Genomic DNA, 26,468 nt, shown 5'->3' with positions numbered 1-26,468 from the left:
AAAAAATGAACTTGCTCACCCTCAAGTTGTTCCAAACCTGTATGAGTTTCTTTCAGCGATAGTTGACATTCTTCAAAATATATTCTTTTATGTTCAGCAGAAGAAAGAAATTCATACAGGTTTGGAAAAATTAGAGAGATTTTCACAGAATTTTCTTTTTTGGGCGAACTAACTAGCCTGACGTGGTCATAATCAATTCTAGTCAGAATATGAGTCTGAAACTGCTCCATTGGGCTGTGATTATGGGGCGTGTTTCAACCGAACCAGGAAAGAAATCAATTGGATTAGACCAACAACCAATCAGAGCAACAGAGCGAAGCATTACGTTAGTTGTCAAATGTCAACAGAACTCAACTGCACTGTGTTGCCAAGTCTGCGGTTTTCCAGCGGGTTGTTTTCCATGTCCGTGGGTTAAAGTGACCTCAATTATGTGATATATAGACCCAGGAATGGGAATTTGAGCAAGCAACCTTGCCAAAATAACACATTTTACCCCCCGAATGCCATTTTTTTCCGGAGAACCCCCTCCGAGAAGCTACTGTTTTGGGCTAGTAATTGGCAGGTTTTGTTGTAAAACTTGGCAACCCTGTCTGCACGCACGCTGGAATAAATTATCTTTGCCGGTGTTTGTAAAAAAAATTATTTAAGGATACAGTTACTTACCAACATGATCATCATATCCGAGAGAAAGGTGAATGCATATACGAGTAAGTTCTCCGTTTAGGATTAGAACAAAAGCAACCCAAGCGGCATTGAGGACGTGATTGATTACGTTACTGTTTATCATCTGTCCATCATCGTCTAAAGCCCGCCCTGATGATTTCATTGGTCCGAACAGTTTTTGTTTGGGCATAATCACTCCTCTATGGATCAAGTCCAGACCGAACTGCCCAACTCAAATGTTGAGGGCAGGGCTGAGTTCGGCTGGCATCCAGGCTATGAACTTACCCTTTAAAAATCCAAATCTCATTCTTCACTTTCATCCTTTCATCCCATTTTTTACTTGTCTCTCTCAGCATGTCAGTGCCACCCCATGGGTGCAGTGGGCCGTTGGTGTAACCAGTCCACAGGGCAGTGTTTGTGTCGAGAAGGAGTCACAGGACAGAGGTGTAACCGCTGTGCCCCTGGGTACAAGCAAGGTCACTCCCCCCTCCGGCCATGTGTCCGTAAGTATCACACCTCAAACTACTCATTTCGATTGTATTCTGTATACATAATAACTAAAGTTGCTGGCCACAACAATCGCTGTGTTTAATAAGGATATAGGCCCACCGATTAACCACATTTGCTTGATGCATAGAAGTGTTTATCTCCCTATTTTGTCAGTTTCAAAATCACATTTTAGTCTCAGTTTGCACAGTGTTAATCAAGCTACATCATGTTTTGCCTATAGGCATGCTACAATTAAATGTGCATGACATTCATAACTGAATATTTGATGGATTAAAAACATGTTCAGGTCTGATTAACTCTCATGTAGTTATCTAGGTCCAGTGTTAGGTAAGTTACTCTAAAAAAGTAATTAATTACTAGTTACTAATTACATCTTCAATAGTGTAATTAGATTACTGTACAAATTACTCTCTTCAAAAATTATGAAGCGATAAGCGATTCAATGATAGATATGAAATGGCTCTGTTTTCATTCAAATACATAATATAAAACTACATCATTTTTACTTATTAACTGAGCAATGTATTACAAATGTGAGGATACATAAAAAACATGCCTTTTTAAGTTAGACTTTAAATTTTGATTTTAATTCCACTATTGTGTTATATATAATTGTTCTACAGTCTATACACAGTATTAGTTCAATTACTTGTGAAGTAACTGTAATTAAATTACACAAAATATAAGAGCAATGTGAAGATGTGTCTATATATCACATTTTTTTTTATTTTTATTATTCCGTTTATACATTAACTCCAACTCTCCCGCCATATCTATATTTAAAATATATTGTGAGGATTCAGGGGTCACATGATCATAAACGATTAAATTACTTCCTTGAAGTGACTATCACATGTTCCCTTCCCTAATGGATTTGTAGAAGGGCCCTTAGCAGTGATGCCAGTAACGCGTTACATAGTAACGCGTTACTCTAATCTGACTACTTTTTTCCAGTAACGAGTAATCTAACGCGTTACTATTTCCAAACCAGTAATCAGATTAAAGTTACTTATCCAAGTCACTGTGAGTTACTATTTTAGTCATTTTTCTTAGTAAAAACCGACAGCTTATCAAAATTCTCAGCCCGAGTCAGGCTGGAGCCCGTGTTTTTTTTTTTGTTTGTTTTTTTTACATTGTTGCAGCCGTAAAATAATTCAGTTTTGTTTTTAATGTCAATGTAGTTATTTTTCGTTTCGTTTCTTTATAAACCTAATTAAGAAAAATGTTCAGAGCAATTTTTTGTTTGTTAAATTAAAGTTTATATAGGCAAGACAATTCAAGAGTTGGTTTGAGAGACTATAGGCTATTAAACATGCGGTTAACTCACTGGGTCGTCACATAAAAAAATTAAAACTTTAATTTAACAAACAAAAAATTGCTCTAAACATTTTTTGAAATGATCTAAATAAAGAAACGAAACGAAATATAACTACTTTGACATCAAAAACAAAGTAGGCTAGTTATTATACCACCACAAAGGCATTTTTGACGAGCTGAGGCATGCTGATAGGCTGTCCAACTGCTCGCAACGGCGCTCAAAAAAAAACGAAACGGGCTACACAATCTAAAAAAAAGAAGAAAAGAAAGTACATGCAGGTTGTCTTATAGCCTACCTTACACTTCAGCAAAATTAATATAAATCCGATCTTCAATTCCCGCGGTATATGCTCATTTAACGGAGTTCACATCAAAGCAAAAGATTCTAGCATTTTATTCAGCAGCCCATTTCAAATTCATAGATCGCAATATGAGAGAGAGCGACCTAAGCACTGGTGAGATCATTAGTCTCATTAATTTATATTGAAGATGATTGTGTTTTGTGTGACTTATTTTAAAGTTTCATTTACGGCCATTTGCGTTGGCTTGCTTTACTCATTTGCAGCGATGTTGCAGTAGCACCGTTATCTATCTGACTACAACATAACAAGCTCTCACACATTTATTTTTTAATTATTTGCCAGGAGTAAAATTTACACATGTGGTTTAAACAACCACCAATACATTTACATTTGTCCGGTTTAGTTTGAAATGCTTTCTTGCACCTTCTGAATTGGTTTGTTTGAGTGATCGGAATTAAATACGTCTCGAAAGACTCTCGGAATGCATTATGCCTACTCCTGGTCATTTCGCAATCAGATAGATAGGCCTACCTGGTCAGAGAAAACGAATGAAGGAACCAGTTGTAAAAAGGCCATAACTCTAGCAGCTGCACTGAAGAAACGGACTCTTTAACCCTGCGCGAGCCATATCTTGACAGTGGCGCAAGCTATCATGGTCTCATGTTGTTTCCAACAGCACATCTCATTGTTCATTTTAATTATTAAAATAAATATAAAACGAAGGAGAAGCCTAAAAAAATGGGCGTAAAAAAGTCGGGGCCGTCAGGCTCGGGCATAAATGCAATAAAGTGTGTTGCCAAAAACAGTTGTCATTTTTATTTTGAGGCGGCAGGGGTGTTGTCGGCAACTGCTGAATGTAACTTATAAAGTAACTTGTAATCTAACTTAGTTACTTTTAAAATCAAGTAATCTGTAAAGTAACTAAGTTACTTTTTAAAGGAGTAATCAGTAATCAGTAATCAGATTACTTTTTCAAAGTAACTGTGGCAATACTGGCCCTTAGTGAAGGGATTCATTTGTTCTTTTTTTTTTTTTGCCGCTAAAAATGGCGCCTCTTCCCGAAGTACCCTTCATGGGTGCAAAAACGTCGCTTGGAATTTGCCCATAGAATGATTTATGAAGGATCACCTGACACTGGCACAATCAGGGTTGCCAGGTTTGCATAATAAAACCAGCAACAACAACAACAACAAAAACACACAAAATCACGTTCTGAGGGGTAAAAATGAATCTGCGGACAATAAAATCAACCTGTGTCAGCTGTGGTCCACAGACTTGGAAACACTGGGCATAATGGCGACTGAAAATTCAACTTTGTTCACACAAATAAATTACGTTTTAAAATACAACTGTTTTCTATTAAACATTATATACAAAAATTAAATAAAACATGTTTTCAAAAATTAACATAACTGCTTGTAAAATTACGTTTTCGCTATGGTTGTGTGTGTGTGTGTGTGTGTGTGTGTGTGTGTGTGTGTGTGTGTAATTTACGTTATAGAACAAAACGTCAAAGTATTGTCAAGTTATGTTCACCACAGGCTTTATTTTACCCATAAATTGAAAAAAAAACACATTATAAAACCCCATAGGAAAAGCGAAGGAACCCGCGGCAAGTTAGACTTCTGGGTTCTGACGTCATGCCTGCACCATTTTATAAGACCTTATGTGCTAGAGAAATAAACTCACAGCCATCTTTTCGAAAATTTTGTCTTTGAACTTTCGTTTTTGTGGTAGCTCTGTATATTTCTACGGCATCGCTATCCAAGAGTAATTAACTGGTGAAGTGGATTTACTTTACAGTTACCAAAAGTTCTCATGAACATTGTAATGTTTGATGCGGATCTCATAACAAATGCCAGTAGGCCGTGAAGATTTAAAAGAAAAAGAAAAAAAAACGGATCAGTCACAAATCCATAAGATCTTTCCTTCATGCTGTGGAAATACAAACCGGAAGACAGAGCACAATAAGCGCAATGCTGAAAAGGGGCGGGCTATTAAAAAATAAGTACTGGCAGCTTATTACTTGGACATTATCCAGTAATTTTACAGACGTTTCCATTAACCCTCATATACTTTCTATTCTAATATTCACCTCAACTGCCCTTGACTCAATTAACCTGCTTAATTGATTTAAACTCCAAAGTCAGTATCATTGTCACTTCGCAAACTGCTGTTTGTTTATGAAGGATTTAGTAGAAGCCGCTCTCTGAAACTCTAACACCTTCCCCTCATTCCTGTGAATAACTGGTTCCATACAAAGTCCTGAAATTTCTCAGGTTGTGTCGCTTGGCTTTCATCAACATTGCAATGGTCTTTCTGGGTGCTTCACTCTCAGTAAGTGATAATCCAGTGTGTATTGCTGCATTTTTATTTCTCCAAGTTCACGCGACAGTGCAAGCTACAGGGAGAAGTTTGACACGGTCCGGGCGAACAGCACCTGTCACAACCAGACCCGTTTCCCTCCCAGCACGACAGACGCATAATTCTTCACGGGTTACGGCTCAGTGATAGAAGAGCTTGTTTGTTGTTCTACATGGAACGTCTCAACATGGATATTTATAGCTTGAGCTCCCGTCTTTCCTGCACCAAAGGCGAGCCGCGGCTAAAAACATGACCAGCACCAGCGGACCGCTTGCCACCTCTCATGGAGCAGGAAACGCAGCCGTCGTTTATCACAGGGAAAGTGACCCAGACATTAGATATTATTAGCACTTGAAGATTTGTGGGTTTTTATTTTGGATAACAGTGACCAGGAAGTCTCATGTTAAACTCTATCTATACACTACATCCTTTAAAGCAAACGGATTTGTACAGGTCTGCATTCGTAAACAATGCCAGCTCTTACGCCTCCCAGGCTAAAAACACTAAAAAATGAGCGAAGCATTTGAAGCATCAAGCCTTTGACGTCTGATATGAGTTATTGCTGAGGGACTTTTGAGTTTGGGGGGTTGGAGGAGGAGGATAAGGTGTCAGTGTCCCAGTTGTGTCAGAGATATGGGCAGAAGTACAGAAGTCATGGGTAATATATGGTTGACCCAGCGCTCCAGACCTATCATGGGCCGTATGCATGCATGTGTGGCAGAGGGCGTCCTGATAGGTGGCCCGATTGACCTTTAAGACCACACACATGCACCAAATTGTCAGGGCTCACTCGCTGTGACAAACGTTCGCTTGTTTTTTAACACAGGCATTCCACATGCGCTAAAAGACAACAGGGAAAACTGCAGTCACAGCACACACACTTCCCCTTTCTCCCTCACACACTCACAAATGGCAAGTATGCCCTAATGAGCCAGCGCAGGGATTAGAGGCAGTCACCCACAGCGGAGGTGTGAAAAAGAGGAAGGACAAAATGAAAGACACACAAATAAACTTGTCACTGCTTGCTGTAATTTAATGAGACCCTCTTCCCCCTTTCTGCCTGTCTGTTGTTCGTTCAGGTATTCAGGAGATTGCACCGCCCACCCCAGTTTACCAGCCTCAGTACAGCATTGGTAAGCCATTGATTTTTTCTTCTTTTACCTGCACCGAATATATATATGTAAGTGTAATATGTAATATGTAAATATATATATATATAAGGGATGCGACAATACAGTTAGTTCACGGCTCAATACATACCTCGGTTTTAAACCAGGTTTTTCGGTTCGGTTCGGTTCGGTTCGGTTCGTTTTTTTTCTATTCTATTCTTAGGCGACAGGAACAAAAAGAGGTTAAAGGGTTAGTTCACCCCAAAATAAAATTGATGTCATTAATGACTCGCCCTAATGTCGTTTCACATCTTCAGAACACAGTTTAAGATATTTTATATTTAGTCCGAGAGCGTATGCAAGTGTATGCACACTATACTGTCCATGTCCAGAAAGGGAATAAAAACATCATCAGAGTAGTCCATATGAGACATCAGTTAGTTCATGAGAATCTCTTGAAGCATCGAAAATACATTTTGGTCCAAAAATAACAAAAACTACGATTTTATTCAGCATTGTCTTCTCTTGCGGGTTTGGTTTTCAATCCAAAAATAAAGATTCAAACGGTTATGAATCAGCGTATTGATTTATGATTCGGATCACCAATGTCATGTGATTTCAGCAGTTTCACACGTGATCCGAATCATGAATCGATTCGCTGATTCATAACCGTTTGAATCTTTATTTTCGGATTGAAAACAAACCCGCAAGAGAAGACAATGCTGAATAAAGTCGTAGTTTTTGTTATTTTTGGACCAAAATGTATTTTCGATGCTTCAAGAGATTCTCATGAACTAACTGATGTCTCATATGGACTACTGTGATGATGTTTTTATTCCCTTTCTGGACATGGACAGTACAGTGTGCGTACACTTGCATACACTCTCGGACTAAATATAAAATATCTTAAACTGTGTTCTGAAGATGAACGGAGGTCTTACAGGTTTGGGACGACGAGGGGGGAGTAATTAATGACATCAATTTAATTTTTGGGTAAAACAGTGCAGAAGCACGCAAATAAAATGTTTATCCGGCAAGGCTTTAAAACGCATGCAAATAATGAACTTTCGTGATTGTGAATAACTATAGTGTTCCGTGAGTATAACTCTCTAACACCAGCATTTCAAGCCTGGCTAAACAAAAATGTACACATGGGGCGTTTCCCCTGAGGAGGCAAGGGAGGCAGTGCCTTTTCAAAAAAAATTGGATGAGAAAATAATCCATATCCATATTACAAAAAAACAACACAAATATTATAAAATGTGACAGTAAAAAGTGCATAAATCACTTGATTTCCTAAAGTTACACGAATGGGGGAAAGTCACATGAAAGGAGGCAATGCCTCCATCGTGCTATGATTTGTTCTCGTGACAAATCGAAAAATAAATGTGAAGGCTAATGAAAAAGTAAGTAAACAGCTCAGCCACATAGATATCAGCACTTTATCTCACGTCAAAATTAAACTTAAAATGGCCTGAAAAAATGAGTTTTTAGTGAGCAAACAAAAGCTTGGTGTAGTTAAAAGAAAGCTCCATCTTCGCGTCTGTGACCAAAAATAACAGCTACACATCAGTTCACAAATACAATATATATTTTTAAATTATTACTGCCTTTAGTTATTTTGGAATAAATGTAAAAATGCTTAAAACACTAACTTGAGATTTGTACTTGGTTTTAATAAATAAAACATTAATTACATTGTTCATGTAAAATACAAAACAGAATTATAGTGTAAAGTAATATTTATATAAAATGTGTGTTTTTTCAATTTAAAGTACTTTATTTTCATGATTCAAACAATATATAAGAAATATTAAAATTGCTTCAGGTGCATGTAGTATACTGCATAATAAAGCATATTATTTATGATTGACTGCCCCCTAGTGGCTGTAGCATTTGGTGTGCAACAATTCTGTTGAGGATCAAATGCACAAGCTGCATGTAGTTTATTGTTACTCATCCCTTCAGTCACTATAGCTTTCTGGCTCCATTGAAGGTTTTAATCATTAGATGCATTAGATAGTTTATAACGGCAATAATATGATTCACCTTAACCAGATGCACAATTGGAATCATCCACGTTCCTATAATCAACTGTGATTGTGAACTGTGTTATAAGTAATGCACAAAATGTTTAATATTAAAAGAGATCATAATAATAGTATACCAATAATTATCATAATCATAATATAAATCTAAATAATTTAAAATATAGATTATAAATGTGCTTTCCAAATAAATAAATAAATACAAATATATATGTAGAAAAAGTCTACATTGGCATCATCCCTTATTTTAAGTGCTAATGCATGTTTTCTATACACAAAGGAAGGTCAGAATAACTCAATGGACACTTTCAGGCTTGCAAAAAATTATTAAAGGATATTAAAAGATAATTACGTCTTTTTCTCTCACAATTCTTTTGTGAATTGCGAGATATAAAGTCAGAATTATTTATTTTGTATTCCTTGGCGGAAACAAGCTTCCGAAAAAAAAAAAAAAAAACCTGGAACTGGCTCTACCGGTCACAATTTTCTAAAATTGCAAAAAGTGCTCCTGCAGTTTTTAGACACGAACCTCACATATGAGTCTCAAGTCGACTGACTGAAGTATTTTCCAGTGCGATACTATCTTGAAATCTGGCCTGCTGACCAGCAGACAGTAAAACGTTCTCTTTCTGAATAAACCGTGTTTTATCATTGACAGCAACAGAATATTGTACAGTCTGCCATGATTATATGGTAATATATACCTGCCGCAGCTGCTTCGCTAATATCTAAGAAAGTGCAGTGCAGTCCATTACTGCTGATTGATTTCACACACATTACTGTGATCTGCACTGAGTAGACAAGCCAACTCCAGCTCTCTGGAGACTCCAGAACTGCCTTTAACTCCTGGACCCCTGAGCTCTATTAAATTCTTGAATAGCGATATAGAACAGCCTTTCACTTTCCCTTCAGGTGGTCTAGTTTGTTTAAACTTTAATTTAAAATATATTCCAAAAAGTGTCAGTTTTTGATTTTATACGCACGATTCACCTTTGCATTGGACATTTTATGTTCCGTTACTGCTTTCACTAATAAAAATGAAAAAACAGTTTAAATATAAACGTTTTTTTAGATGTGTAATGAACTTTTCTCTCTCTTTCTCTCACCGCAGGCGAGGAGTGTCTTTCTTACTGTCCACCTTCCCAAGCAAGAGTCAAAATGAATTTGGAGACATACTGTCTCAAGGACTATGGTATGTCCTTAGACAGTGTTTATTTACGCTCCACTGACCTGTGAACAGTTAGCCTGACAAGCCAGACCCACATCAAGATGTTTGGTCTGGAAACTCACCATTGACAGCTCAGTACAAGCGGCGGATAAACGGTTGTCTTTCAAACTCCCTCTGCACGCGATAGGATAGTGCTACACCAACCAGAGAAATCTAGACGCACCCTAGCGGCAGCATATCTAATCTGCTGTGAGTATCTCGCTGTCTAGCAACTCTCAAAACACATTTGAGCTGTAAAAACCAAACTCTGGTCGGGCCAATCACATCGTGTATAGAGTCGGTGGGCGGGGCTTAACACAATGACGGCCGAGTTGCGTTTGCGTGCTTCTAGTAAACACAGAAGCTGGTGAACGGCGGTCTTTCGAATCAGCTTTGACCGCGACTCTGGAAGACTTGGAGTTAAGCTTTTCTCTGAGAAAAGAACAAAGAACGGCACTGAAGTCATTCTTAAAAAGGGAAGATGTGTTCAGAGTTTTGCCGACCGGATACGGTGAATGTTTAATCTGTCAACAAGCTCCGCTTAACAATGCTCTGGTTGGTGTAGCACTATCCTATCGCGTGCAGAGGGAGTTTGAAAGACAACCGTTTATCCCGCCTCTCGGATTGAGCTGTCAATGGTGAGTTTCCAGACCAAACATCATGATGTGGGTCTGGCTTGTCAGGCTAGAAACTCTGCAGACTGGCTCTGACTTTTGGCAACTGGGATTGACTTGTCCACAATACAAATGAAGCCAAAAGTCCTGTAGTTTACTGTATTCCAGTCTTTAGTCATGTTGTCTAACATCCTTTTCTCTGTTTTTTGACACATTTCTTCCAGTGCTGAAGGTGCAGGTAAAAGGTAAGGAACGCTCTGGTCCCTGGTGGCAGTTTTCCATATTAGTGCAGTCGGTTTTCCGCATGGGCTCTTCACACGTAAAGCGAGGCATTCAGGCCCTCTGGGTCCCAGATCGGGATCTCAGCTGCGGCTGCCCTGCGCTTCAGATGGGTCGCACCTTCCTCCTGATCGGTGCGGAGGAAAGCGGCCGGAGTTGGGTCCCCGAAGAGAGGCGACTAGTCGCAGACCGCACCACGATGGCCTTGCAGTGGAGGGAACACTGGAGCCCAAAATTAAGAGGCTTCCGCGGGCAGGACACCCGAGGAAAGTGCCCTCAGGGAAACATCACTGCACAGAAACACTCTTACCCAAACGTGTACGAGGAATACACACCCCCCCATCTTGACAAACTGCATTCTGAGCCACACAGGCCACATAAACATACACACACGGCGCATAAGCAGCATCATTCAACCACACAACGCGGAGGATCAGACCTCACACACACACAAAGAGGGACTCAGGACATACATGGAAAATACACAGTAACGCACCTCGAGGAGGGCCGTACGGCTGAAAACGTCACGCCACCCTCCCTTCAGGAAACACAGCATGTTTTACAGCACACCCAGGATCCTCTCTCAGGTACTTCAAAGACAAGTCAGGCCAAAAAGCATGAGCAGTATCACCCGACAGCGTGTCCAACGTGGTCACCCGAGCCACCTGTCTGACACAGGGAGATATTATGAGCGGAAGTATACAAAAGGAAGTTAAAGGGTTAGTTCACCCAAAAATGAAATTTATGTCATTAATGACTCCCCCTAATGTCGTTCCACACCCGTAAGACCTCCGTTCATCTTCATAACACAGTTTAAGATATTTTATATTTTAGTCCGAGAGTGTATGCAAGTGTATGCACACTATACTGTCCACGTCCAGAAAGGGAATAAAAACATCATCAGAGTAGTCCATATGGGACATCAGTTAGTTCATGAGAATCTCTTGAAGCATCGAAAATACATTTTGGTCCAAAAACAACAAAAACTACGACTTTATCTCAGTATTATGTGCTCAGTATCTTAAACTGTGTTCTGAAGATGAACGGAGATCTTACAGGTGTGGACTGACATTAGGGGGAGTCATTAATGACATGAATTTCACTTTTGGGTGAACTAACCCTTTAAGAAATGCCTGGAGTGGGCTTTGGCTCAGACAAATGCATGGTGAAGGATATTTCGGTTGTTTCTAATCTAGGCTGTTTCTTATACAGAGCCACTCAATCCAATAAATATTCGCAAGCTTTGCTGTGAGTATCTCAGTATTTTTGTACTTTGTCTTACATATTCATTATCATATTACAGAGCCATTTGTATTTTGTGAAATGAAACATGCTGGTATTTTTCATGCTTTTTAATGTCACATGCTTTGCACCTTTCATTCAGGAAAAGACGAGTCTAATCAAACTATTAAAAGACTGAAAAATCGCCACATTTTACTCACTTAATATTAATATTACTTAAATGTCGTCCCGTTCAATCTAGTGTTGTTCTCAAATCCACAGTTATTATGTCTGACAGTCAAACGTGTAAGACTCTTATTGTTGGACTGTAAGAGATACATTGTTTTCAGATCAGCAGCTGACAAATCTTACCCAATCTGGTCTCGATCATTGACAGACATGTTAAGTGTGGCTAAAGAGAGTAAAATGTTAAACATGTCAGTGCGGATTATGTGCTCACAGTAATTACAGTAGTTTTTTTTTCTACTCACCATGTTTGGTGTGTACAGTATATATATATATATATATATATATATATATATATATATATATATATATATATATATATATATATATATATATATATATATATATATATTAGTCTGAATTCACTGATTTTATATATATATAAAAATCTCAGTGAATTCAGACTGTATTCAACAGATTGTTAATATGGTGCCTTTTAAAGGGATAGTTCACCCAAAAATTAAAAATTTTCCATTATCTTCTGCCAGCAGAAGACAGAAATTCATAGATGTTTGGAATAAATGATGACAATTTTCATTTTTGGGTGAACTATCTCTTGATGTCTTATTACTTGTCAATATTTTAAACTATCATACATTATGTAAATGTTACAAATATTTGTGCATCAAATGTGACAACTTTTTCTGTTTAACTTAACGCTCTACCTCATAATAAATATTGTTAACAAGACTGGTAACGTTGTTTATTCAATTTATACTTGCATTTAATAAATTAATAAATTCATTTCAAGAAACAGAAGGTACAAAATCAGTGATTTTGAAAAAAGTGTGCGAAAGGGAGAGGAAAAACGTAAATATAAGACACATGAAGCATAGTTCGTGTATATGAGACTGAAAGGGGAAAGACAAATGGAGAAAGACCGTAAAAACGGCAAATGATGCACCTGCTTTGTTTGCGCAGGAAACACCTGTTTCCAGCCTTCCTCTCCGGCTGACTGACGACAGTTAATTTAGTGTAAAATCTCCCACAGCTTGAAGGGCCAAGCTGCCCTCTGCTCGCCTTGTTTTGAGAACAATATTGCAGGAAGTCTTTCTCGCTAACTCTCGTGCCCTAATATCCACATGTCCTCTATTTTGTCTAGCAGCCAAATATGTGTATCAGATAACACACTCTTAACACAATCTGGACACAGTTGTGAGATGTCTAGATATAACTTATAGCATGTGTGACATTTGGTCACATAAAAAAAAGTTCTAACTCACCTGTCCATTTAGTCTTGAATTTATAGTAATAGGCCTATTCGGGGTTCATTACAAGTGCATTAATCGACAGCACATTATCACAAAAATAAACTTACATTTACCGTTTCTTTTTCTTGTACATGCATAGTCAACCGCAGCCATTTTGCTGCTCGCGCTTTGCACTCTTGTGGACACTCCATATTAGTGACGCAATTTTCCCGGTAAAAACGTCCCGACTCCTTCACATAAAATATACCCTTGGCAATGTTCTTAAGTTTGTTATTCGAGCGTAAATTAAAAAAAATAATACATAAATAAAACAATAATAAAAAAAACTTTATTTAAAGTTGTTATAAGCAACTTTATTTAGATTTATTTCCCAGAAAACAAGAACAAATATCTTATGTCATTTACATATCTAGTAAACTGATTTTAGAATTTTTAGATATTTAGACTTTAGGCTTTCATAAACAACCTGGTCGAGGAAGGTCTCGTTTTTCTTTTTCAAAGTTTCGCTTTAAGTTAACACATTGGCAATAAAAAGCGATTAAAACATGGAAATTCTTACATATTTTAAAAATTAAACTGGAAGAGAAAGACGATAAAATACTCACTGTTTCAGAAGGAAGTAGGCCTACAGCAAGACAAACAAAATGCGTGTTGCCATGATTTTAGAGTTTAAAATTGCTAAATAATTTTTACTATGCAAAGCTATTTCCAATTGTAGCAATACAGCTTTAACAACTACAAGTTTTAATAGAATGTGTGTTTAAAAAAAACATAAAACAATTAGGCCTAGGTTATAGAATTACAATAAATGGTTATATACAATTACATTTTTTTAAACAATTCCTAATGGAATATAAAACCAAATCCCACCCATATACCACTCTGTTTGAGAACCCATTTTTACTATCAAAACTTTAACAAAGTCGTTAAATTGTTTTATTTATTCTGAAGAAATCAACATTATTCTACTATGCTGTCAACTTGTATTGTAGAACATACAGAGTAAATGCATGTGGAATAAACGCCAACTTCTGGATCCCGTGTGTTTACTGGCTGGCAAGAGGAATTTTTACGAGACACAAGGCCTACAGTACATTACAGAGGCAAAGTTCAACAAGCTCCACCGCACTCACGCTCGCTCGCTCTCTCTCTTTCTTCTGTTCTTTCTCACAGTGTGAGTAATGATACCGCAGATTGAACCTCACTGTTTAATAAGCCTTCCCGAACATGTTGCTAACACACTCTTGTTCAGAATCACGCACACATATACGCATAGACGGGCACAGGGAACCAGATACACACGCGGCTTCTGTTAACCCGAGAGTGAGGAGGTCAATCCAGTTGATCCCTTGCATGCATGCCTCTCATACGAACACATTGCGTCCATGGCAACAAGATTCCTGCTCGCCGTTGGCTCTAATAAAACTGGTGCCATCTGTGGTAGGCTACATATACATTGGTTCACTGTACCAAACTGATGAACCTCAACAGAACACATAAGCTTCATAATGTGTAAAAAAAAACACAGTTGTGAGCCGCAGCCGATGAAATTACCTTTAGGTGTATAGTGGATCTGCATCTGCATGTCATCAGGATGGTGCTAGGTGGGTTTGCTAAAAATCAAAATGACCTTTTGACCTTCCAAACCTTGATTAAGCTGACTGGTTGGTGACTTAAAAAGAAATGCAAACACCTGCCTTTCAGAAATGTTACTTCCACAAGCAGATCTTGCTTTTCCTGTACAGTATGTGCAACTGGGAAAGCTTGAACTTTTTCTGCAAGTGGAAAAATCTACACATAACATTGGGCCAGCAGTTTGGAAAATGGATATATGGATAATTCAGACACGGGCCTCATCTTCTGCTCAAATGCGGGAATTCATTCAGCACACGACTCTCACAGGGCATTATGGGATTTCTCTAGCCGTTGAGTGCACATCAATTGTACGCTCGTTATTGCGTTGCATTAGGGGTTGAATGAGTGCTCTTGATAACATCCATTGTGGTCTCGGTCTCCAAAATGGCACAGCAATCTCATTGAAACCCATGAGATGGAAACGCTGCTTTATTCGCTAATGTTTTATGCAATATTCTAGCCTGACGTGGTCATACTTGATTCTAGTCAGAATATGAGGTCGAACTGCTCGACCTAAAAATGTTGTGGGCGGGGCTAAGTTCGTCTGGCATCCAGGCTAGCAATATTCCAGTTTTGCGCATTAAATAGAAACTGCACTAAAACCAAAACGAATCGAAAAACTTAATAGAAATGTTTCTGTTGCAATTAAGCAGAGACAAGCAGACAAAACTTTGGAATAATAAATATTAAGGAGGTAGAGATATAATAAATATGTCATGATCAACTTTACACACTTTAAATTGTAAATGTCTGTGGAGGAGCTATGACATCATATGTGGTACCATTTGAAAGATTAGAGTCTCTACTTTCTGGAGATATGCATTACTTTGGCATTTCTTTTAGACAAAGTATTGTATTTAGACTAAAGTACTCTGGTAACATTTCCACCTGGATTTGGCCTACCCGAATTTAAAAGCTTTATTTAAAGGGTTACTTCAGCGATTAGCATATGGCTTTGTATCAGTAGAAACCCTGGAGTATATTCAAATGATTGTGCTCCCCCCTCATATCACCCTGAGACAAGAGATTTATGCATTTTATTTCTGGAAAAATTCCTCCTATGATGCAAATTGACGATATTTGCATCATAGGAGGAATGTTTGGCCAGAGGCTAAAGACTACAGCCAGCAGAGGGAGCCATTTCCGCATGTTTTGAATCCGCGCACGGGGGACGGAGATCACACTCAGCTGGCAGGGAGAGCTCAGCTCGCAGCTACAGACACTCATTTAAACGGAGCTATGCCGAGCAATGGAAGTCTTTCAACTTCTCAAATTAATTTCTATGAAAGTTAATCTTGCAAAGGCATGAACTAAAAGCGCCAGACTGACCTCGCGGTGTGAATGTATGCCGCGAGTGTAGTCACGATTACCACAGCTCTCATCACGAGAGCTCATTTATCTGACTCCTGCAGTTAGTGCTCAGTGCTGTGATACTCGCGCGGTGACTCTCTCTTTATATTGAACACACACGTTCAGTTTTAATTGTAGTGTCTTCTCTAACTCAGTCACAGTAATCCAGTAGGTGGCTTTGGCCTCACAGGGCAGCGAAGAATTCTGGGAATTGTAGTCTTTCATCCCAATGAGACAAAAATAAATTTTCTGTCTTCTCAGTCTAGAAGGCACCAAATTCGACGACACATGAACTGTGATAAAGGCCAATAAACGCTTTGTGTTCTTGTGTTCGGACGCTGGTGTTTGTGAACAGTCATGGGAGACGCTTCTGGGAGGGAATTAAACCAAATCATGATGACAGATTTTGGTCCAGGCATTTCAATTCAGAATGATTAAACCAACATTTGAGATGTGACGATGTGATTGGTCCGCTGGTACTTCACCTATCCAATCACACCCACTGTTGAGCGAAAGTCAACTGAGTTTTTTTGGGGGGGAAATCTAGGGATTTCATTCGGTAATGTGTTTCCATTGTAGTTCCTGTGCATGTCTTTTATCAGATAAAAAAATTATCTGCCTCAATTTGTGCGCATCTTGTCATTTCCATCCAACATTTTTTATGCAATATCCCAAAATGCTCATTAAGGTGGGAATGAAACAGCTAATGGCAATATTAAAGCTGAACAAAAACATGTTTTGTTTTCTATCTTTCACATGGTGCAAAAGTGTCATGACTATGTAGAGCTGCTCTATATAGAATACATGAATACAGCTGATTTGATATTTTAGGGAGGTGCTCTTGCAAGGGGATTATCATATTTAGGGGTCTCTGACATCAAGATGATTGAAAACCGCTGCACTAAAGTGATCTGATCATATTTCATGTGGCTAGCTATTTTGTCTGTTAGCATCTGATGTACATTTCAAACTATCCCCTCAAATCTAAGTTTCGGGTTCAACCCCCAAGAGAGGCACAGCCATAGCTAATAATGTCCGTCTTTCATTGTGCTTTTCCCATTCAATCCATCATTCACTCCTTTTTGTTCTAATAGCAAGATCTTTTCTGATCATCCCGTCTGCGTTAGCACTTAACCGCAGGAACCTGTTTTATTGGTGGCCGTCTCGGCGTGGGAGCACAGATTTATTTTCATAACTCATTCGATGCTGTACGTTGTAACCGGGGCATGTCTGGATGGCGTTACGGCACACATCTGAGATCGCTGCACTCTTTCTTGACTGGAACGCTGGGAACAGGAGCGCTTTTCCGAGTTTGGATTATGGATCAAAGTCAAAATCAGGCGGAGGGAGGGAGAGAGAATCCCACCCCGGCCAGGTGGGACATAAGCTGAGGTGAAAAGCAACACCCATCGACCGGGGGGGAGAGGTTAGCAGGCATGGATCTCTTTGAAGTGCTGGTGCATGTCATGGTGAACTTGGTCTTGTTGAAGCTGAACCGTAGCGGATTGATTTGCATGGAGGTGGGAATGAGGGGGTGGGGAGAGCGGCAGGGTTATTGGTGACCCCCTCAAGTGAGTGTGTGAGAATTGGCCATCTGTGGTAGGATATTACAAGTGTCTCACTTCACCTTTTTCCCCCTATTACCCTCTCAGCCCACCCAGAGTCTGTTTCTATGATGTCCTATTCAGTCAATGCCTTTACATACAACAAGAAAATACTCTTCTATCCCGGATTAAATAACATTCACACTCTAAGAGTAACTCAGTTATACTTCTAAAAGCATCACATTAGCAAAATTTTGTGGGCAAACTGGTCAATTGTTTATAGCTCAAACAGACCCCCTCACTGTCTTCTTTAACCCTGGTATTAAAGGGTTAGTTCACCGAAAAAGGAAATTTCTTTCATTAATGTCTCACCCTAATGTCGTTCCACACCCGTAAGACCTCCGTTCATCCTCGGAACATAGTTTAAGATATTTTAGATTTAGTCCGAGGCCTTTCTGTCCTTTGAATGTAAGTGTATGCCCACTTGCTGTCCACATCCAGAAGGTAATGAAAACATAATCAGAGTAGTCCATATGTGACATCAGTTGGTTAGTTAGACTCTTTTGAAGCGTCAACAATACATTTTGGTCCAAAAATAACAAAAATACGACTTTATTCAGCATTGTTGTAAGAGCCAATTTAACATAGCAATAAAGTTTATATTATTATTGCAGATTTTTTGCCATTAATAACTGAAAGTATTATGTAACGTTCTTTGAGAAGCAATTCTGATATTTCCTGTGGTTTATATATTTCAATATTATTTCCTATGTTTATAATGTATAATTTTGTTCTGTTTCTTTAATGGTTTACGCCCACTTCGCGTGGGCAGAAGATTGAGTTTAGGAAGAAAGAAGGGAGAAACAGTTTTCTTACCGTCTCGTCGATCTTGTCAATTATGGATAAATCTTGTGTTTAAACGTTTAAGGTAATACAAGATAAGGTTTGACAAGTGTCATAGGATACAGGAAACAATAGGATTTGTACATTTTTGCATTTTTTGTGTTTGATTATTAAACTCCCACTGGTTTACGGATTTTGACTGACTTTTTGACGAGTAAGAAGAACCCATCTTTTTCAGCCATTATTAGTACAAGTAAAGTTAAGGACTTTGCATCAACATATAAGTAAGAAAACTTCTCTTTTCGTCCGAATTGGATGAGCAATATTTTTGTTTTTAACAAGAGGATTGTCGAGTGATTCGCGCATCATCAGAGACCATCATCGGACTATACTTGGATTTAATGCACCATCGCGGCTGAGATTCTCCGATGGCATTTGGGATTACACACACAACGGATTTGGCTGATCGGACTTTGGTGAACTTTGGCAATAGTTTGGACGTTTAGGGATATTATTGGACTTTGGATATGGTTGAATTGTGCTGCGTCATGGACTCCCCATGTGCGCTCCGTCAAACAATGTCGCAAGAGGGCGATCTCATCTGCTTTCGTGATGAATACAATGCGCGCTTTGAACACGAACATTGATTACTATGGAAACAGAGGAATTGAACGCGACCTCTAAACGAGTGCCGAAGATGACTGTTAAAGCACAAGAGGAACGGCTTAACCAGTTGATGGGAAGTAGAAGAGCCAAACTGGGACATTTAACAAGGCAAATGAGAGAAATTGAAACTTTGCTTGAGGACTCTGGTAATGTTGACACTGTAAATGAATGCATAAATGGTGAGTTTGCACAGTCCTTTATTGCATTTCAAGACATTAATAATGAAACCAGAGAACTTATGTCTGTTGATGAGGCATATTTAGATCAGATACATTGGTTTGAACCCAAGTCTCAAGCATTTAAGCACTTTGTAGACAAGGTCAAAGATTGGATTGAAAGAGTAAATCTCCAATCTAAAGAGGCAGAGCAATGTGATGCAGAGGTCGAAAGTACTGACAGTGCCTCAATGGTTATTTCTTCTTCACGACTGCCTCTCTTTCAAAAAAAATCTGGTAGTCAGGTGGCCTCAGGGGTTTCATCTACAGCTTCTTCTAGGCTGAAAATTGAAGCTGAAAGGGCAGAACTGTTGGCACGTGCTAATACTTTGAAGCAGAAACAAGATCTTGAGAGGGAAGAAGCTGAGCTCAAAGCAAAAAAGGAAAATTTAGAGCTCCAAACTGCTATTGCTGCGGCTGAAGCCAAACTGAAGGTTTTTTCAATGTATGAACCATCGCGTAGCATTTCTGATGCATCTGGTAGTGCAGCAAGAGCAGCCACAACTAAAGAGAATCTTAAAGCTACATCTGACAAAGCAGTAAGGCCAAAAACATTTTTCCGTGAGTTAGCACCTGATACTGATGACGTACCAAGAGTCAGCGATGTGCAACAGGATTTTGCTAAATTACAGCCACCAAGAACAGATGTGAGCATTCCTTCACATGTTGAAACAGGGAGCTTGTTCAACATCATGCAACGTCAAAATGACATTGCTGAGATTTTCATAAAACAGCAGTCTTTATCTACTCTCCCTCCAATGGACATTCCAGTATTTAGTGGAGACCCGCTAGAATTCACATTCTTCATTCGAGCATTTGAGCATGGAGTAGAGAATAAGACCACAAATAACAGAGACAGATTGTACTTCTTAGAGCAGTTCACCACAGGGCAACCAAAGGTGCTGGTACGCAGCTGTCAACAAATGCTTTCTGAAAAGGGCTACAATGAGGCTAAGAGACTACTCTACCAACATTTTGGCAATGAGTACACAATTGCCACTGCCTATACAGAAAAAGCACTGAACTGGCCAGATTTAAAGCCTGAGGATAACAAAGCCTTAACAGATTTTGCTCTTTTCCTTACTGGTTGTCGCAATACTGTTGACAGTGTGGAATATGTTGAGGAGATGGACAGTCCAAGCAACATGCGTGCTATTGTTACCAAGCTTCCTTTTAAACTGAGAGAAAAGTGGAGAGTAGTTGCCTGTGAGCTTCAGGAAAGGACTGGCTTGAGAGCAAGATTCTCCGACTTGGTTAGTTTTGTAGACAAACAGGCAAGAATTGTTTCACATCCACTGTTTGGCAATATCCAGGATAACAAAATGGGTAAAGACAATCTCAGATTTAAACCAAACAAATCAAGTAACTTAAAAGTGAAAGAAAGGAAAACAACATTTGCCACAAGTGTGACACCTGTTCCAGAGCTCAATAAACAAAGAATAATGGTAAAAGAAGGAGCAAAGGCAAGGCATGGAACTCACTGCTTATACTGTAATAAAGAGCATGGATTGGACGTTTGCAACGCTTTGAAGCACAAGCCACACAAGGAAAAGCTGGACTTTCTGAAAGCTAAGGGCTTGTGCTATGGTTGCTTATTACCAGGTCACATGAGTAAAGGTTGTGTGCAAAGACTTGTTTGTCAAAAATGCTCACTAAAGCATCCAACCATTCTTCATCCTCCGGAAAAGCCAGCGCTTCCAGGATCACAAAATGGAGACAGTTCCACAACTGTCACTGAATCATGTACCACAACCAGCGAAACTTGCGGCTGTACGGGGGCTGGTGGGTTTGTGTGCTCTTTGGCCATTGTACCAGTCAGAGTTAAATCCCAAAAAAGCAATCATGAGGTTACGACCTACGCCTTCTTGGACCCAGGAAGTTCTGCAACATTTTGCACAGAACAACTAATGAAGGAGTTAAAGCTAACTGGTAGGAAAACAAACATCCTGCTGCGTACTATGGGACAGGAAAGGTCTGTTAGTACACACGTTTTCACCGAACTGGAAGTAAGTGGACCGAATGAAAACAGTTTTGTGGGTCTCCCTCAGGTGTTCTCACAAAAAGAGATTCCAGTTAAAAGAGAAAACATTCCGCAACAGAAGGATGTTAAGAAATGGAAGTACCTTGAAGAGGTGCATCTTCCTCAGATCAATTCAGGTATTGGCTTACTAATAGGAACAAATGTACCCAAGATTCTTGAGCCATGGAAAGTTATCAACAGCAGAGGAAATGGGCCTTATGCTGTCAAGACCATCCTGGGCTGGATTGTAAATGGACCTTTGGAAAGAGAGAACATCCAAACTGACAGAAGCACAGGATGGCCACAGGTGATGGCAAACAGGATTTCAGTGGTAAGCTTGGAGAACCTAATTCAACAGCAAATGAGTTATGATTTTCCTGAATGTAAGCAAGCTGAAAATTTGGAAATGTCTATAGAGGATAGACAGTTTATGGAGTCTGTATCACAGTCAGTAGAGCTTGTTGATGGACATTACTGCATTGGCCTTCCTTTGAGAAAAAATGATGTAGTGTTTCCAAACAACTATGTTGTTGCATCTCTGCGGGCTTAATTTCTGAAAAGGAAATTCAAAAGAAGTTCAGCTTTCCACAATGACTACTGTAGTTTCATGGATGACATGTTAGTCAAAGGTCATGCTGAAAAAATCCCTGCATGTGAAACTGAAGGAAACTCTGGCAGAATCTGGTACATTCCACACCACGGGGTGTATCACCCGCAGAAACACAAACTTCGAGTGGTGTTTGACTGCGCAGCAACCTACCAAGGAAAATCACTTAACTCTCAACTGTTACAAGGACCCAACTTAAATAGTTCTCTCATTGGTGTGCTGACAAGGTTCAGACATGAGCCGATTGCCCTCGCAACAGATGTAGAAGGAATGTTTCATCAGGTCAGAGTTCCTGATAAAGACAAAGACCTGTTAAGATTCCTTTGGTGGCCAAAAGGAGACACTGCGCAGGAAATGGAGGAATACAGAATGACTGTGCACTTATTTGGTGCTACATCCTCCCCAAGTTGTGCAATCTACGCTCTGCAAAGGTGTGCAAAAGACAATAGTGCACATCACAGATATGAGGTAACTCAGACAGTCCTTAGAAATTTCTATGTGGATGACTGTTTGACGTCTGTGGCTACGGAACAGCAGGGTATTGCTCTATTGCATGAATTAAGGGAGGTGTGTGCATCAGGAGGATTTAACTTGACCAAGTGGATGTCCAACAGTCGGACTGTTCTTGCATCCATAAGTGAAGAGAGCAAAGCAAAGACAGTGAAAGACTTGGATCTGGAGAAAGAAAAGTTACCATTGGAAAGAGCCCTAGGGGTTCAGTGGTGTGTAGAGACAGACACTTTGCAGTTCAAAGTAACTCTACAGGAAAAGCCTCTTACAAGGAGAGGAATCTTGTCCATGGTCAGCTCAATTTATGATCCCCTTGGAATACTTTCTCCAGTCATTCTTCCTGCAAAACAAATACTGCAAGAGCTTTGTAGAACAAAACATGAATGGGATGACAGTATTCCAGAACCGCTCAGACATCAGTGGAACCTGTGGTTGGCTAGTCTTCAGAACTTAAATGACTTTCAGGTTGAGAGATGCATGAAGCTACTTGACTTTGGAGAAGTCACCTCAGCACAGCTGCACCATTTTGCAGACGCCAGTGAACTGGGTTATGGCACGGTGTCTTACTTGCTCATGGAGAACTGCAGAGGTGATCAACATTGTGCCTTTGTAATGGGTAAAGCAAGGGTTGCTCCAGTAAAGTCAGTTACTGTGCCACGTCTTGAGCTCACAGCAGCTACAATGGCTTCTAGAATGGACAATATGCTGATATCTGAATTGGACTTGATTCTTCAGGAGTCTGTATTTTGGACAGATAGTACTTCAGTCCTGAAGTATCTCAACAATGAAAGCACACGGTTCCGTACTTTTGTGGCCAACAGGGTAACTGCCATCAGGGAGCTCTCAAAGGTGTCGCAATGGAGGTATGTGAAATCTTCTGACAACCCAGCCGACATTGCCTCAAGAGGACTCACTGTAGATGCTTTCCTTAAAGCAAATTCATGGCTCACAGGTCCATCCTTTCTGACTAAGCCAGAATCGGAATGGCCAAAAATGCCAAATCACACTCTTAAGATAACTGGCAATGATGTGGAAGTTAAGGAAGTCTCTGTCAATGCAGTGTGTGCAGATAATTATGACTATACTTCTCAGTTCTTTTCACACTACTCAGAGTGGTACAGGTTAAGAAGAGCCATTGCATGGTTCCTTAAATTAAAAACCATTCTGAAGGCACTGGTAGAAAAAAGAAAAGAGCTGTCCCACAGTCTAAGAGTGAATTCTGATCTTGAAATGGAAATGGAAACCTTCAAAGCTTCACTGTCAGGTGTTACATTGACTGTAAGTGATGTTGAAAAAGCTGAGAAAGAGATCATTCGCTACAGCTAAACAATCATGTTTCCCGGGGAAATAAAAACCCTTCAGCAAGGTAAAAATGTGAAACGCAGTAGCCCTCTTTACAGGTTGTCACCAGTTTTGCAAGATAAAATCCTAAGAGTAGGTGGCAGACTAAGCAGATCAGCTATGCCTGAGGAGTCGAAGCATCCTGCTATCTTAGCAAAGGACCATCATGTTGCACATCTGATTTTAAGATCAATTCATGTAGATGTAGGTCATAGCGGCCGTAATTACATGTTGTCAAAGTTGCGAGAAAAATATTGGATTCCAAAATCGCAAACAGCCATCAGAAAAATTCTGTCTCAATGCACACTTTGTAAACGTCAGCACGGCATTACAAGCACACAATTCATGGCTGATCTTCCCCGTGACAGACTTTTGCCAGATGAACCCCCATTCACAAATGTGGGCATTGATTATTTTGGCCCATTTGAAATCAAAAGAGGAAGGACATTGATTAAAAGATATGGGGTAATCTTTACTTGCCTGACCTTAAGAGCTGTTCACGTTGAGATTGCTAGCTCTTTGGATACGGACTCGTGCATTCATGCACTAAGAAGATTTATTTCTAGAAGGGGTCAGGTTCAAACAATCAGGTCTGACAATGGAACAAATTTCATTGGGGCAGAAAGGGAGTTGCGAACAGCCATACAAAGTTTGAATAATGACAGGATTCAAACCACATTGCTTGCAAAAGGTGTACAGTGGATTTTCAACCCCCCAACTGCATCCCACCATGGAGGAGTTTGGGAACGACAAATACGGACTGTCAGAAAAATTCTGAACTCCACTGTAAAACAGCAGTCTCTCGATGAAGAAAGTCTTCAAACGCTCTTATGTGAGGTGGAGGCAATAATCAATAGTCGTCCCATCACTAAGGTCTCCAATGACCCAAATGACTTAGAGGCCCTCACTCCAAATCATTTGCTGCTGCTCAAAGTAAAGCCGTCCATGCCTCCTGGGGTATTTGACGAAAAAGACCTGTATTCCAAACGTAGGTGGCGCCAAGTTCAGTATATGGCTGACCTATTCTGGAAGCGCTGGATCAAAGAGTACTTACCAGACCTGCAAGAAAGACAAAAGTGGCAAAGCCTAAAGAAAAATCTCAAGCCTGGGGACATTGTATTGATTGCAGACAATTCTGCACCACGAAACTCTTGGGTTATGGGACGTGTGCTACAAACATTCACAGACAACAAGGGTCTTGTGCGGCAAGCCCAAGTGAAAACCAACACGAGCACTCTTTTACGGCCTGTTACTAAGCTTTGTTTACTTTTAGAGGCAGATTTATAATCACGTACACATAATCCTGTATGTAGTATCTGGTATGAGTCCGATGCGTTAAATCAGGTCTTATTGGAAATTTTTACTCCAATTTAGTGAAGAATATTTTTGCATCTTTAATTTACTTGGCTCTTTAGTAAATAGATTGGTAATTGTTTTGTTGAACACAAAGACAATTAGGGGCTGGTATGTAAGAGCCAATTTAACATAGCGATAAAGTTTATATTATTATTGCAGATTTTTTGCCATTAATAACTGAAAGTATTATGTAACGTTCTTTGAGAAGCAATTCTGATATTTCCTGTGGTTTATATATTTCAATATTATTTCCTATGTTTATAATGTATAATTTTGTTCTGTTTCTTTAATGGTTTACGCCCACTTCGCGTGGGCAGAAGATTGAGTTTAGGAAGAAAGAAGGGAGAAACAGTTTTCTTACCGTCTCGTCGATCTTGTCAATTATGGATAAATCTTGTGTTTAAACGTTTAAGGTAATACAAGATAAGGTTTGACAAGTGTCATAGGATACAGGAAACAATAGGATTTGTACATTTTTGCATTTTTTGTGTTTGATTATTAAACTCCCACTGGTTTACGGATTTTGACTGACTTTTTGACGAGTAAGAAGAACCCATCTTTTTCAGCCACTATTAGTACAAGTAAAGTTAAGGACTTTGCATCAACAATTGTCTTCTCTTCCGTGTTCCTCAAATAAAGAATCAAACGGTCATGATTCAAGATTCGGATCCGTGTGTCAAACTGCTAAAATCACGTGACATTGGCGATATGAATCACGAATCAATCTGCTGATTCGCGACCGTTTGATTCTTTTTTTGAGGTTTTAAAACAAGCATGGACGAGAAGACAATGCTGAATAATGTCATATTTTTTGTTATTTTTGGACCAAATTGTATTGTTGACGCTTCAAAGGAGTCCAACTAACCAACTGATGTCACATATGGACTACTGTGATGATGTTTTCATTACCTTGTGGACGTGGACAGCAAGTGGGCATACACTTACATTCAAAGGACAGAAAGGCCTCCGACTAAATCTAAAATATCTTAAACTGTGTTCCAAGGATGAACGGAGGTCTTACGGGTGTGATACGACATCAAGGTGGGTCATTAATGAAAGAAATTTAATTTTTGGGTGAACTGACCCTTTAAAGAAACACGGTTCATCACTGTAAGTCCTCCGTTCATCTTCGGAACACAAATGAAGATATTTTTGTTGAAATCCGGTGGCTCAGAAAGGCCTTCATTGACACCAATGTCATTTCCTCTCTCAAGACCCATAAAGGCACTAAAGACGTCGTTACAAAGCCCATCTCACTACAGTGGCTCAACAGTCATATTATGAAGCAAC

At 39.4% G+C, this 26,468-nt stretch overlaps 1 protein-coding gene across 2 annotated transcripts in view; it reads left to right on the top strand.

The window, feature by feature from the left end:
* Positions 1-11,139, top strand: part of ntn5 (netrin 5) — a 33,461-nt gene extending 22,322 nt beyond the window's left edge. For both annotated transcript variants that reach the window (XM_067446204.1, XM_067446195.1), the window contains exons 4-7: positions 1,017-1,166; positions 6,236-6,289; positions 9,425-9,505; positions 10,359-11,139. In XM_067446204.1, coding sequence (XP_067302305.1) covers positions 1,017-1,166; positions 6,236-6,289; positions 9,425-9,505; positions 10,359-11,086 — 1,013 coding nt within the window. In that variant the 3' untranslated portion in view covers positions 11,087-11,139. The remainder of the gene's footprint in view (positions 1-1,016; positions 1,167-6,235; positions 6,290-9,424; positions 9,506-10,358) is intronic.
* The last annotated feature ends 15,329 nt before the right edge of the window (positions 11,140-26,468 follow it).

Source organism: Pseudorasbora parva, chromosome 1 (genome assembly GCF_024679245.1).
Source record: "Pseudorasbora parva isolate DD20220531a chromosome 1, ASM2467924v1, whole genome shotgun sequence".
Lineage (NCBI taxonomy): Eukaryota > Metazoa > Chordata > Actinopteri > Cypriniformes > Gobionidae > Pseudorasbora > Pseudorasbora parva.
Note: the sequence above shows the minus strand (reverse complement) of the source record. Positions and strands in the feature narration are given on the sequence as shown.